The following is a 14,765-nucleotide window of genomic DNA, read 5'->3' on the forward strand; positions in this document are numbered from 1 at the left end:
CAGAAAAATCTGACAAGAGTCCTGACAAGAGCCTAAGACTGCTTGATTATGCATCCAATCTCCCAGACTACACAAGCCTTCTCTCTTTCATGGCATTTATTGATATTTCCTGTTTCTGAATATTTTTTTCTGATAAAGCTGTGTATGACTCCAGCTTACCTTTAGCTTGTCAAGGCATCACTATCATTTCATACTAGAGGCCCAGTGCACGAAAATTCCGGGGGGGGGAAGGGGGTCCTCCAGCCTGGCCTGCGCCCTCTTGCAGGCTGGGAGCCCTCAGGGGATGTCCAACTGATGGGGGGCGGGGAGGAGCGGGCCTAAGCCACAGTCAGACATCCTTAGCGCTGCTGCAGAGGCAGGAGAGGCTCCCACCACCACCACTGAGCTCACCAGCTGTTGGCCTGGCTTGTGGCTAAGTAGTGCTCCCCCTGTGGGAGCACACTGACCACCAGGGGGCAGCTCCAGCCCCATCACCCCTCCACCACCACCGATTGCTGTCCTCTCCCTCTGGCACCCGCCTTGGCTGGCCTGGTGCAGCCCGCTTGCAGGCCCTGCCCCCGCCGACCAGTCATTCCGCCGTTCGGTCGATTTGCATATTGAGCTTTTATTATATAGGATTAGACCAGTTAAATAATCAATGGCTCATCTTGTCTTCAGACTGTAAAAACTGGGAGGTGGCAGCTCTCAGTAAGATTTTCTGAGGGTTTAAGTTGGTTTATCAGTAGTGACTTCCACTGGTTTATAGTTTTTTTGGAAGCCATTCAGTTGAAAGGATGTTTCCAGTATAACAGCAAAATATGATACTATTAACAATAGTTATGGTTAGCAAGACAGTTCCTGGAACTGCTGAAACTGATGGCACTAGATAGTGATGAAACTTGACAAGAGAAATTGAATAAATAGACTGCTTTTCTTTGTGGTCACAAGTCATCAGCTCCATATTCTCTCTGAGAGTCATTTGCTTACTATTTCAAAATATTAGACATGTACTAAACAAATCTTTATTAAATTCTATATGCTAGATTCTGGTCTTGGCCAGTGAACAGAAATAAATAGGACACAGTACCTGTCATTAAGTGACACAGTTTATTGATCAGCAAATATGCTTTCCAAATATTCCTGCTTTGTTTCATTGTTAGTGCTTTATAGTAGATTCAACAATGAATGATTTCATCTATATCTTCATATATAGACATTGAGCAGTGTTTAAAGGTGACTGCTCTTCCATAATTATAAAATAAACCACAATATATCTTGAGCAGCCATGACTACTAACTTTAGACTTCTGATTCCTTTATAAAGAGATCCTTAGGATATGGAGGTTGGCATTGATTCTAAGGATATGCCTATTCATGTTCTGCCTGGCCAGTAAGAACATGATTAGAAAAAAGAAAAAAAAAACCTGCAAAGCAATTTTTCCTCAAGAAATTAGTACTTAACAGATACTTTGAACTATTTTTGAGACCATAAGAATGGGGATTTCATCAGGGATTAGCTTTAGAGTTTAGGAAGTATCTTGAATCTAAAAGTTTCACTAAACTCCTAACAGTGGAAGATTTTAAAATTTTAAATAGCTACATACTCACCCCCTCTAATTTCCTTTTATGTCAAGAAGTGGCTTCAATGTTTCTTCGTCTACTCTCAGCATACCAACATGATCTCCACTCACATGTTACAGTCATTACAATGTGACTTTGAAACATGCTGATCTCTGTTGTCAATCTCCAGACGGGTTTCAGACATCTTAATGGCTGAGGAATCATGTTGATACAAAGTTATAGAAGTAGAAGTTATCTGTGTCTTGGACTGTTTGTAACTATCCTATATAATAAAAGCCTAATATGCAAATCGACCGAATGGTGGAAAGACTGGTCGCTATGACATGCACTGACTACCAGGGGGCAGACGTCCAATGCAGGAGCTGCCCCAGCCTGTAGGCCCCAGGCCAACCAAGGCGGGTACCAGCGGGTCCCCCCCCTCCCTGTCGCCCCGCAGAGGAGGGCCACCGGCGGTGGGAGGCGGGGCCGGCAAACAGGCGGTGCCAGGCTGGCCTCACAGATTGACCCTGATTGCTGGCCAGGCCTAGGGACCTTACCCGTGTACGAATTTCATGCACCGGGCCTCTAGTATAAATATAATCACTTCACCCTTTCTACCCAGCTTAAACTTCAGTTTCAGTATTGTCATACCTGTCAGTATTGAGTCTCTCTTTTTATCTCATCAATGAATTGTTGAATCTCTATTATTTCTCATCCAGAAACATTTTAGCATGGTTTCTAATTATTGATTCTAATTTATGCATTTTTCTTTAGACGACTTAAATATGGATAATTTGTTTTCTTTTAGGATTTGGGCGGAAAGATGTAGTTGAATATTTGCTTCAGAATGGTGCAAATGTCCAAGCACGTGATGATGGGGGCCTTATTCCTCTTCACAATGCATGCTCTTTTGGTCATGCTGAAGTAGTCACTCTCCTTTTGCAACATGGTGCAGACCCAAATGCTCGTGATAATTGGAATTACACTCCTCTCCATGAAGCTGCAATTAAAGGAAAGATTGATGTTTGCATCGGTAAGACTGTTTACTTTCTAGAATTTTCCTGAAATAGCGTGTAACCGTTGAAGTAATTGACTTCATTCGTTAATATGATCAAATTCTGCCAGGCTGAATTTAAATACTTAAGAACACTTCATTATTTAAGCTAACCACTATTTACTAAATGTCATTTTGTGTATAGTACTGGGCTTAAGCTCTTTAGAGAATAGAGATAAGATTTCTGTTTTCTGGAAATTTGGATTCTCTTGGGAGATAGCACACACACGGAACCAGATAAAGTCATGACAGTGAACAGGGAGTGTTCGAGGATAATGAGGGCAGTGGGTTGGCTGGAGTCCAGTCACTCCTTCCTGGAGTCTTTCCAACAAGTAGTGGGAGAAAGGTTGAAAAGGTAGGCAAGGACATCTTTATGAAGAACTTTGAATTCCAAGTTAAGGAGCTTGATATTATGAAGATGGTTAAAAAGGGAACAACAGTGTGATGAAAATAGTGTATTTTAGCAAGAGTGATCTGGTAGGTGGCTGGTAGAATGGTGGTAAGTGGCTGGTAGAATGGATGGCATCAGAGAGATTAGCTAGGAAACTGTAGAATAACCCAGATAAGAAATGATGAGGTTATGAACTAGGGTTATTATAGGAGAATAGAAATGGCAGGATACATAAAGAAGCATTTGAAGGAAAAATCAGACATTTAGGATACTTTAAAAACGAGATAGGATTTGCTCAACATTTTGATCATTGACAGAAAAGTATAAGTGAGAAGGCCGGTTATTTGATTGAGAATTTTTATTAACCTGGTATTGACTTTTCTGAACCTAACATGGTCAGGTTTTGGACTCTGCTACCTTAGTTCTATTTCATGTTATAGGAATAGTTGAAATTCTTGAGGCAGATAGGAAGCCTGTGTACTAGGAAAAGTTCAGGGCTCTGTGCTGGACTTACATTGTTCTCCCCTGCCCTCCAAACCCCAAGTCACTGTTTAGATTAAAGTCACCATCTTAGTTCAAATTAGGTAATTTATAAAGATACAAAATAGATTACCTAGTAACCTCTGCCCAATGTATTATCTTACATTGTTATCTTATATTGCTACTGCCTTTTGCTAGTTCCTTAGTCTCTGATATATAAGTAATTAGTTTTAACATGTAGGGTTTTCTAAATATAGTTATAGATCTGCACTATCCAATCCAGTATGGTAGCTGAGGACTTCTTGAAATTGAGATCTACTCTAAGGGGAAAATGTACCAGATTTCAAAGTCTTAATATGAAAAAAGGAAATGCAAAGTATCTTAATTTTATGTTGATTATAATATAAATATAAATATTGAAATGACAGTATGTCGGGTAAATAAAATGTGTTAAAATTTAGCCTGTTTTCATTTTTTATTACATGTTTAGTTCATATTAATGCCTCACATTTTATTTCTATTGCATAGTACTGTTACAGATAGGAATAGTGTAGAATGAACAGTAACCCAATCAAAGAATGGACTTTGGGCTTCCCTTTCTGCATGTACTTGCCTGTCTTTCCCCCAGCTCCTTATTTGTAGAATATGCTGTAATGTCTTTATATAACAAATAACAATACAGCATATAGCATAGGTCTTTTCTTTTTATGTGCTTTGGATTATAGTTTTGATTTGGAGTTTGTTAACCCTACAGAGAGTGTTTTTCTTGTTTTCTTTTTTTAAGAATTTGCCTACACATTTTTTTTAAAATTTTGATTAACTACAAATCCCTATCCTATAGGATTAGAAATTTTATTTCTGTTATGATAGAACAACCTTTCTAACATAGGCAGTATTATTTGGAATGAGCAAAGAAACTTTCAAGCAGACTTGCCTTTTATTTTCTTATACACTCTTATCTGTCCTTAGTCACTTGTCTAGCAAAGGAAAATCTTACTGAACTTAGGAGACATTTATGTGTATAATACATTAAATAATAAAATGTGTATAATACATTAAATGTGTATAGTTCATTAAGTAATAAAATGCTTTATATATTCTTATCTTTAAAATAAAACATTTACCACACTTTTGGGATATGAAAGATCTTTAATCTTGAGACAAAAATCAAATTGTCATGAATACCATCTTGAAAAAAGTATTGCTATTTTTCAGTGCTCTTGCAGCATGGAGCTGAGCCGACCATCCAAAATACAGATGGAAGGACAGCGTTGGATTTAGCAGACCCGTCCGCCAAAGCAGTGCTGACTGGTAAGTTTGTGTACTCTCTTTGGGTATTCCAGGAAGAATACAAAGAATGAACTTCCTGTGGTTAATGACCTCAACTAGATTTTTTAAAATAATGTCAGTTGTTATTTTTTCTACATCTGTACAGTTGACATTTGATTCTTGTCTAAGAAAAGTAAAGCTTTTTTTCTTTTCTTTTCAAAATTGGTGTTCTTCCTTCCCTATTCCATGCAATTCCCTGTTTTTATCTTTTAAAAAAAACCTTGGAGTTCAAATGAAACCTTGCACTAGTAGCCAATATGCAGTTCATATTGTGGGCAGCGGTTTGGATTTCATTTCAGCAAATCAGTAAACACTATCCATTTTGTTAAATTATGTTTATTTAAACTGTATTAATTGTAAAGGTTTCTTTGTATTATAAATATAAAGGCTATAGGCATAAAGAGTTTATATTTAATCCTGTTTTTATTTATATATACAGTTACCCCTCATTGTCCACAGAGCTCCCCCCGTCCCCCATGGATACAAATATTTTTGGATGTTCAAGTTCTTTAAGAAGGCACAAATCAATGCATACTGTAGGCTCTCCAAATTCATAGATTCCCAACTGTGGTTTGAAAATATGATTTTCAGTCTGAGATTGGTTAAATGCATGGGTGCAAAACCTGCAGATATGGAAGGCTAACTATTTAAAAAGGCATTATAATAAAAATAATTTTAGTCTTGAAAAATCTTTTGGGTTCACAAGAATGTTAATGGCTATGTTCAATTGGTGATGCTATTGATTATCTTGTCATTTCTAAATGTTGGTATATTGGATTTTGTTTGTTTTGTTGGCTTTTGAATGAAATTGTAGATGCATTTTGTGTGTTACGCGAATAGCATGTTGGTTTTTTATAATAATTTAAGGAGAAAAAAGAAAAGAAAAAAGGTTCACCCATAAACTCCCACCTGAGACAAATTTTGTTAAAATTTTGGTATATTTCCTCCTTGGCTTTCTTTTTTCTGTGCATATTGTTTTCATACAATTGCAGTGACACTTTGTTATATATCATTGAATTTTTTTTCACTTTTATAACAAAGGTATTCCATGTTCTTCATGTAAGTATTTTTAAACTGTACAATATTCTACTGATTAACCATTTTCCTTTTATTGGAAATTTATTTTCAAATTTATATACTTTAAATATAATTCAATGAGCATCTTTATGTATAAAACTATTATTACTTTTGTAATTGAAATGTTTAATTTCTGGTTTTGTTTTGTTTTTTCCCCTGATTCACAGGTGAATATAAGAAAGACGAACTCTTGGAAAGTGCCAGGTGTGTTATAAATATATCCCATGAAATCTTCATCACTTAAATGTTTTATTTATTTTTTTGCAATAAGCAAACTATTAAAAAAGAATGCATTTTTTAAAATGTTCACATAAATGTCTTCATATGGGATGTGCTAAAAAATAGAAATTGCTAATAAACTTTCTTTTGTGTGTTAGGAGTGGCAATGAGGAAAAAATGATGGCTCTACTCACACCATTAAATGTCAACTGCCATGCAAGTGATGGTAGAAAGGTACTTTCTTTTGCCCCTAAGTTTGTGTTCATCTCCTGGTAACATGAAAATGCATTTATCTTATTATAAATTAAAACATTTGATGAGAATGCTGATATATTCTTGTAAGCAATAATTTGGATTAATTCTTAAACATATTAAAACTTTTTTGATAATAAACATTTAGTTCCTATTTGCAGTAATGAATTTATAAACTTTTACACTATACCTTCAGTATGTGTGTTGGATTTTTTAAAAACCAAATTGATGACTATTTAGACAATAAAGTTATAAGGCTTTTTTCTGGATTTTGGTTTTATATTTTTAGCTTTTCACACCTTTTTTTCAGCCAGTATTTGAATTTCATTAATTTTTCTGATATTTCAGTCAACTCCATTGCATTTGGCAGCAGGATACAATAGAGTAAAGATTGTACAGCTGTTATTGCAACATGGAGCTGATGTCCATGCTAAAGATAAAGGGTAAGTATTTGAACAAAAATTAGGATTTCTTAAATATAAACTATCCTTACAGTAATTTCTGTGACCTTATAAAAATCATATTTTTTACTAAACAGCATAAACATGTTCTGAGCTTTTATAATATGCAGATAGTTCTGAGGGCATATAAAACATTAAGGCAACCTCTCAGGCTTATACTACACTTCAGGGGGCATGAAAAGATACCTGACAATACAAGTTCTCTACTAAGTGTGAGGTGATAGAGAAGGATGCTACTACAGGAGTTCACAGGAGAAAATGCTCAGTAATGGCTATAGTAGATTGGGAAATTTTGCAGAAGGAGATGGTACTTGACCTGGACTCAATTCAAGAAAGCAGAGAGTTTAGGAACCATCACTGTGCAAGAGAGTTGATGTGAGAAGAGGTGCTAAAACAGATATTACAGCATGCTTAGGAAACAATGACTAGACCAGCTTGACTGAAGCAGGTGATTCACATAGAGAAATGAAGGTTAGGGATAGAGAAATAGGTAAGAACAAGATTTCAGAGGACTTGGTATTTTAGTCTAAAGAATTCAATCTTGCCCGACTGGCATGCTCAACCCATGAGTCAGGAGATCAGGGTTCGATTTCCAGGCAGGGCACGTGCCTAGGTTGTGGCCTTGATCTCCAGGATGGTGCATGCAGGAGGCAGCCAATCAGTAATTCTCTCTCATCATTGAGGTTTCTGTTTGTCTCTCCCTCTCCCTTCCTCTCTGATATCAATTAAATTTTTTTTTTTTTTTAAAGAATTCAATCTTTATTTTGTGAGCCATGTTGGCCATTGAAGGATCCTAAATATGTCTATAGCTTCAAGGACAAATTGAAGTGGGGATTATTTCAGTAGTACAGGGAGAAATAGTAAAGGCCCAAACCAAGACAGTGGCAGTGCAATGGCAGGGGCAGGGGATGATGAAATGTATTGAAAGAGACTTGGAAATTAGAGTTGCTAGGACTTAGGGTTCAAATGGATGTTATTAAATTTTGTACATTTTTATTAGAAGGTCACATAAGCAATTTGCAAGGGGAATGATTATTCTGAAAGAGGTGTTTTAGGAGGTGCATTCTGGCAGCAATGTGTAGGGTTGATTGGCAAGGGAGACTAGAAGCAAAAAAAAGCAGTTAGGAAAGTGAGCATTGCAGGGATTCGGGCATAATGAAGATCTATAGTAGTGGTGGCAGAGGAAATGGAAATGAAAAGAAGACAGTGCAAGAGATACTATAGGAAAGAATGGACAAGATTTATTGAATGGATGTGATGAGAGAGGAGGGAATTAAAAGATAACTACATTTCAAATTTTCAGGGTGAATGAGAGACCCAATGATACACATATTAAAATCCAGGAGGAAAATTATTTTAGGGGAAATCATTGAGTTCACCTTTAGAACTCTTGGTTTTATGAGATGATATGGAATTGCAGGTGGAGGTGGCTAGAAGATAGTTGAAAATGAAATTAGTGCTCAGGTAGGTAAGAAATTGTATAACCAAAAATGGTAAGGAAAGTCATGTGCCTTTAAAGAGAGAACAAAAAGGACTAAAGACTAAGGCATGTTTGGCCATCACTCACCTGAAGCTATCGAGATGATGTCTGTGGTAATTGTGAGTAATCCCCATGCAAGAACAGCTTAAAAATATGTTAAGATTTTAAGGTTCCACTGTACCTTCTATATAGAAAATTCTTCTTCCATTGTCATCTTGAAGGAATTGGGTTTTAGTTTTATTAAGGAATATAGCAATTTACCTTGCAGAATCTCAAAAACAAAGTTTCAGAGAAGAGTCAGAGTTTGAGCTCTGAGTTTGGAAAAGATGTGTAGAAGTAAGCCAGGAGGGAGGGAAATCCATCCTACGCCCAGTGGGTAGTTCTGGGTAGAGGCATTCAGTGTTTAGTATACTGTTATAGAAGGGTAAGGTAGAGAGCATCAGATCATTGTATGCTAGGCTGAGTAGTTGGAACGGTCTTTTGAAAGCAAGGAAAAACCAGTGAAGGACTTAAAACAAGAAGTAACTACATCAGGTAACCTTTTGAAAAAATATGTCTATAGCTTCAAGGACAAATTGAAGTGGGGATTATTTCAGTAGTACAGGGAGAAATAGTAAAGGCCCAAACCAAGACAGTGGCAGTGCAATGGCGGGGGGGGGATGATGAAATGTATTGAAAGAGACTTGGAAATTAGAGTTGCTAAGACTTAGGGTTCAAATGGATGTTATTAAATTTTGTACATTTTTATTAGAAGGTCACATAAGCAATTTGCTATTTAAGTCTGACTGTAAATTTAAATTAACTAAGTCTAGGGAATCTGTAATAACAGGCTTTCCCCTTCTCATATTGTAGTGATCTGGTGCCCTTACACAATGCCTGTTCTTATGGTCATTATGAAGTAACTGAACTTCTGGTCAAGGTTAGTTCTGTTGTACTTTTCTTATAATTATATAAGTTATTTTAAATACATAGTGTATCTGTTTTTCTATGTGTTTTTGGTGCTTAGTGGATATAGTAGTATTTATAATTATTACAAAGTGTAGATGGTTGATAGGTCAGCATCTGACTGCTTGAGATTTTTGAGATTCCTTAAGATTTTAAAGTAACACTACCCATCTTACGAATAAAAGATTAAGTGATTCTATAATTTGTAGCTAAAGTGAAATTTCGAAACTCTTGAAAATATCAGAGCAATTTTTAGTCAGTCATATATTAAAACTACAATTTTCATTGGCAAGACTTGCCCAGTTGTACTTTGAGTTGGAACAGGTTTGCTTGGATAGCTTTACTTCTTCCAATATGCTGGGTGGCTGTTGTTTAACGAGCAGGTTCCTGGGACTGGCAAGAAATTCCTTATTTTGCTCCCTGTTGGGATGAGAATAGAAGATATATATTCTCCTTAGAGTGGATCCAAGGATGTTACCCATACCCCAACATATTTTTGTCCCCCAGTCTCTATGAATGTATTTGACCACTCTCGTTAGACTTCTCTCACTCTGCACTCACTCTGCCCCTTGACTACGTTCCCTCATTCTATATCAGCAGCTGTCATAGGAACGGAAAGAAGACATTTGTTTCCAATGCCTCTATGCTTCCTTTGGAGCATGTGCTGCCACAGAATACATTTTCCCACAGAAACAACTTTGTTATAATGGTTAGATACTCTAAATATCTATAAGTCTTTTAGAATTTATTATGTGGCTATTATGTTACATACATTTATAGCAGTAATGCTTTTGCTTATTGGAAAACTGAATCTTGAATTCAAAATATTTGGAATGTTATGGATGAGAGTGAAACATCAGACAGGTTGCAATGAGACTTTTATAGACAATTGAATGGTGTTTTTCTAAGACCTAGTGTTTACTAAATAAGTTTGGGAAGTTGACTAGAGGTTATACATATAGATAGAGGTGGTTAGAAGAGGTGAGGGTACAAACAGTTATCAGAGTACTCAAGTTCCGGACAATCAGGAGAAAGCAAGTAGATAGAGATGGAATACAGGTAGAAGTCCTGGGCAACAACACAGTCAGTAAGCAATTCTTGCTAATGAGTCTGGCTAGCACATGATGGCATTTAACAACAAACATGCAGTAAACTGCTTTTCATGACCGTGATGCATACAGATTTTGATGTGACTGCTTGAAAAGCTAACATAATTTTATGCCAGTAGTAAAAGTATAGTATCAGGAGCAAATGTAATAACAGATGCATTGTACTTGTGCAGTCAAACCAATTGAGAATCTATCATTCTAGGCTCTTAATATTTTTAAGGGAATTTTTAAAACTGAAGTCTAGTTGAGGGCCACAAAGGTCATAGGAAGTCTAGAAACCATGGATGAGTGAAGGAGCTGAAAGTGTTTAGATTGGAAAAGAAAAACATAAAAGTTGCCTTCAAATATTGCAAAGAAGAATATTTTTTTTTTGTTTCAACGACCAATAGATCAAAGTTTAAAGTACATAATTAACTTAATGTAAAAGAGAACTTTTTAACAACAGAAGTTATCTAGTAAGTATAAAAGTTATGTTAGTTGAGAATTAGTTTCCAGTGATTAAAAGTACTAAGAGTAGGTAACTGATTCACCTTCTACAGGTAAGTGTGGAAAGGATTTTGTGTTTGATGAGAGATTAAACTAGAATGACTTCTGTGATCCATCCAACTCTAATACTTGGAAATGAGTAAATTAAAATACCAAGTGTTAGCAAGGCAGTGGAGCACTGGAACTCAGACATTCCAAGTATTTGGCAATTTTTAATAAAACTAAACATATCGACTATATGACCCAGCAGTTCCATTTCTAGGTATGTGCAAAAGAATAATGTATCCATAAAGAGACTTGTACGTAAATGTCCGTAACAGCTTATTCATAATAGTTAAAAACTAGAAATAGTCCAAATGCCATCGACAGGATGATGGATAAGTACATTATGGTATAACTTGTACAATGGAATGCTACTACTCAGCAATAAAAATGAATTATTGATACGACAACATGAATGAATCTCAGAAACATTGTGTGTGAAAAAAGCTAGACACAAAGTACATACTGAGTTACTCCATTTTTATGAAATTTAAGAACAGGTAAATCTAATATATGCTGCTAACGGTCAGAATGGAGGCGGGAATTGTCCATAAAAGAAGCATAAGGGAACATTCTGGGGTAATGAAAGTGTCTTTTTTTCTCCCCTCCTCCCCCAATTCTTTTCTCTAGCTGTGAGTGTCTTAGATCTTGAATTGGATGATGGGTATCATGAATATGTACATATCTCAAAACACATCAAACTGCTTTAGTCCCCCTGCCTCCCCCGACCCAATCTACAGTTTCATTTCTCTGAAGTTTTCAGTTACCTGCAGTTAACTGGTCTAAATATATAGTAGATGAAAAATTTCAGCAATAAACAATTTTTAATTTTTAAATTTCATGTCATTCTGAGTAGTGTGATGAAATGTCCCACTGTCCCACTTGAGACATGAATCCAGCATATCCCCATTGTATATGCTATCTACCCTTTTGTGTCTGTTGTCAGATCAACTGTCCTGGTATTGCACTGCTTCTATTTAACCCTTATTTTACTTAATAATGGCCCCCAAAAGCAAGACTAGTGATAATGTCAATTCACATAGGCCAAAGAGAAGCTGTAAAGTGCTTCCTTTAAGTGAAAAGGTGAGTACAGTACCATAAGATATTTTGAGAGAGCACATTCACATATCTTTCATTACAGTATATTATTTTAATGGTTCTATTTTATTGTTATTCATTTCTTACTGTTACCTAACCTAATTTATAAATTAAATTTTATCATAGGTATGTATGTATAGGAAAAAACATACAGATGGAAACGCATTTCTCGAATTTAATTTGTCCCGAAGGCTGTTCGAGAAGCAATTTGTTTGAAAACCACATCTTTTTTTCCATTAGAAATAATGTAACTTGAATTACTCCATTTGGGACCCCCAAATGATTCCCTGTTTTAACCTTTCTTATGTACAGAACATGTCTAATGTACTTTTTAATCTATAATTAAACACTTATTTTCTTAAACTTATCAAACCATCCCCTACTAGCCTTAAACTTTTTCATATATCACTGCCTCTGAAATACTATCACAGGTTAACTGATAGTATTTAAAAAGAACAGTTTTTCTGCCTATTAGGTTGTCTGGGATTGTTGTTTTGTGAGCACTTTTACTTCCTTAGCAACATTAGCACTCTTGATGGCCTCTTTATGATTTAAAATTGTGCTTTGTTTGTTGCCTGAGAGGTGCTTTTTGAGGTATCAGCATGAAGGAAAGGGTTGTCAGGTCGAAAACTGAATTTTTGACCCACAACCCAGACATTTTTTCTGTGAAAAACTTGGTCAAGAACAGAAAGATGTTCAAGAACTGAGGTTTGATTGTATTGGGTTTGGTGCTGTCCATGGTTTTAGGAATCCACTGGGGATACATGGATAAGGAAGAACTACTGTATATACTTAAGAACTGTGCATTTTTGCCATATGTAAATTATATTATTAAAATTTTTGGAAAAGATGCATGTTAAATCTAAAGCTTCATTCTCAACTATTTTTAACAATAAAAGAGTTAAATAGACCTTTATGCATAGGCCTAGCAACCAGCTACTGTTTCTTCATGGGGAGAAAAATGTATTCTTTATCTGAAATAAATTGGTTTTAAAAGTGAACTTTGGGAACATAACTTGTTTAAATTTCCTTGATGTTATATTATAGACTACTACTAATTCTAAATTCTCTTAAAAATTGGACACTAAATATGTGCTTCCTTTCCCCACCCCTCCAACCCCCAGCATGGTGCCTGTGTAAATGCAATGGACTTGTGGCAATTCACTCCTCTTCATGAGGCGGCTTCTAAGAACAGGATTGAAGTGTGCTCTCTTCTCCTAAGTTATGGTGCAGATCCAACACTGCTGAATTGTCACAATAAAAGTGCTATAGACTTGGCTCCCACACCTCAATTAAAAGAAAGATTAGCATGTGAGTATAAAATGATGACTGTTTAGCTAAGATATTATATCAATAAACTAAAAATTCTTTCTTGTTTGTTTCTAGATATTTTTAAATGATAGAAAAATTTCTTTAGCTGTATCTTTTGTTCAGACTAGCATATTTTAATCATTCAGAAGTTTCTACTTATTCTGCTCTTAAGATGAAAATAAAATATATTTGTATTCTTTTTTTAAGTCAAGTTAAATGCATTTTATATGTGGTATGCTTTTGAAAAGAATTTGGGTTTTGTTCCTGTCTTTGATGTGACTTTCTACGGAAACTGTCATGAAGTTGAAATGTTATTTGTAGGATGCCATCTTGTAAATCTAGTCCCCAGATTTTGTCATCTAATGTTTTTTGGTATCTGGACAGTTCTGTCGTCTTCTATGTATAGCTGAAATAGATTTAGTGAGACATAGCCACCTAGTTCAGATACAGTTTGCTATACATAAATAGGAAATTTACATTATTTTGGAATAATAAAGGACAATGCATGGTTTCACAAATCTGAGGAATAAAAGAGAGGGATCTTGAGAAAATACCCTCTTTCATTTGTTCATCAGTAGGTACCTCTTGGAATATCCAGCTTGTCTAGTCCCCAGTTCTCTGATGTGTGAGCAAAGCCATCTGCTATTGCTGTAATGTTAGTGTAGGGACTATGATCACCCTCTGTTTTATTTCTTTACTGAGAAAATTCCTATGCTTTGGAAAATTGTGAGAACTCTCTGGTCTGGGAATATGTTGCAGTACTCCAGATATTTCCAGACCAAAATAGACTTTTGAGTTGGCCATTGGCTAAATCCGTGTATACAGCTGGCGATGAATTGGATCATAACATGGGAACTGGAATGCCACTGTCTCCCTTTTCAGGGGTTATGTTTGGAGACTAGCTTTAGACTCTCTATTGGTCTATTTTGGTAGATAATTTTGAAAATAACTTAAAGAAAAATATTATCTTTTACTAGGTAAATCTTATCAATTTGATAATTCTCATGCAGATTTATATACTTTTCTTTCATCTAGATGAATTTAAAGGCCATTCTTTGCTGCAGGCTGCACGGGAAGCTGATGTTACACGAATCAAAAAACATCTCTCTCTGGAAATGGTGAATTTTAAGCATCCTCAAACGCATGAAACAGCATTGGTAATGTTTCAGATTTAAGTTTGTGCAATATAGTAACCAAAAACATGCAAAACTAATCATAGTGCCTTACTTCTTCTGATGATACAGGGTAATTACCATAATGTCCTCTTTTTGTAATAGCATTTTAAAATCGGTGCTTTTTAAAAATTGGTGCCTCCACATATATATATAAAAATTTCAAACAATACAGAAAAATAGACAACCTACCTCACCCCCCAAAAGGCAATGTTATTATTCATTTGAGTATATTTCTAGAAAAACGTTTTGTGTATGTGCTGGCATATATTGTATGTAATTTTTTATTATGAATGGTTCATATACTTTGCTTTTTATTAT

At 35.6% G+C, this 14,765-nt stretch overlaps 1 protein-coding gene across 2 annotated transcripts in view; it reads left to right on the plus strand.

Annotated features, from left to right (window-relative positions):
* Positions 1-14,765, plus strand: part of TNKS2 (tankyrase 2) — a 61,774-nt gene that overhangs the window by 5,626 nt on the left and 41,383 nt on the right. For both annotated transcript variants that reach the window (XM_079794128.1, XM_079794129.1), the window contains exons 2-9: positions 2,347-2,571; positions 4,679-4,774; positions 6,037-6,073; positions 6,247-6,322; positions 6,689-6,783; positions 9,134-9,200; positions 13,086-13,272; positions 14,308-14,429. In XM_079794128.1, coding sequence (XP_079650254.1) covers positions 2,347-2,571; positions 4,679-4,774; positions 6,037-6,073; positions 6,247-6,322; positions 6,689-6,783; positions 9,134-9,200; positions 13,086-13,272; positions 14,308-14,429 — 905 coding nt within the window. The remainder of the gene's footprint in view (positions 1-2,346; positions 2,572-4,678; positions 4,775-6,036; positions 6,074-6,246; positions 6,323-6,688; positions 6,784-9,133; positions 9,201-13,085; positions 13,273-14,307; positions 14,430-14,765) is intronic.

Source organism: Cnephaeus nilssonii, assembly GCF_951640355.1.
Source record: "Cnephaeus nilssonii genome assembly, chromosome: 16".
Lineage (NCBI taxonomy): Eukaryota > Metazoa > Chordata > Mammalia > Chiroptera > Vespertilionidae > Cnephaeus > Cnephaeus nilssonii.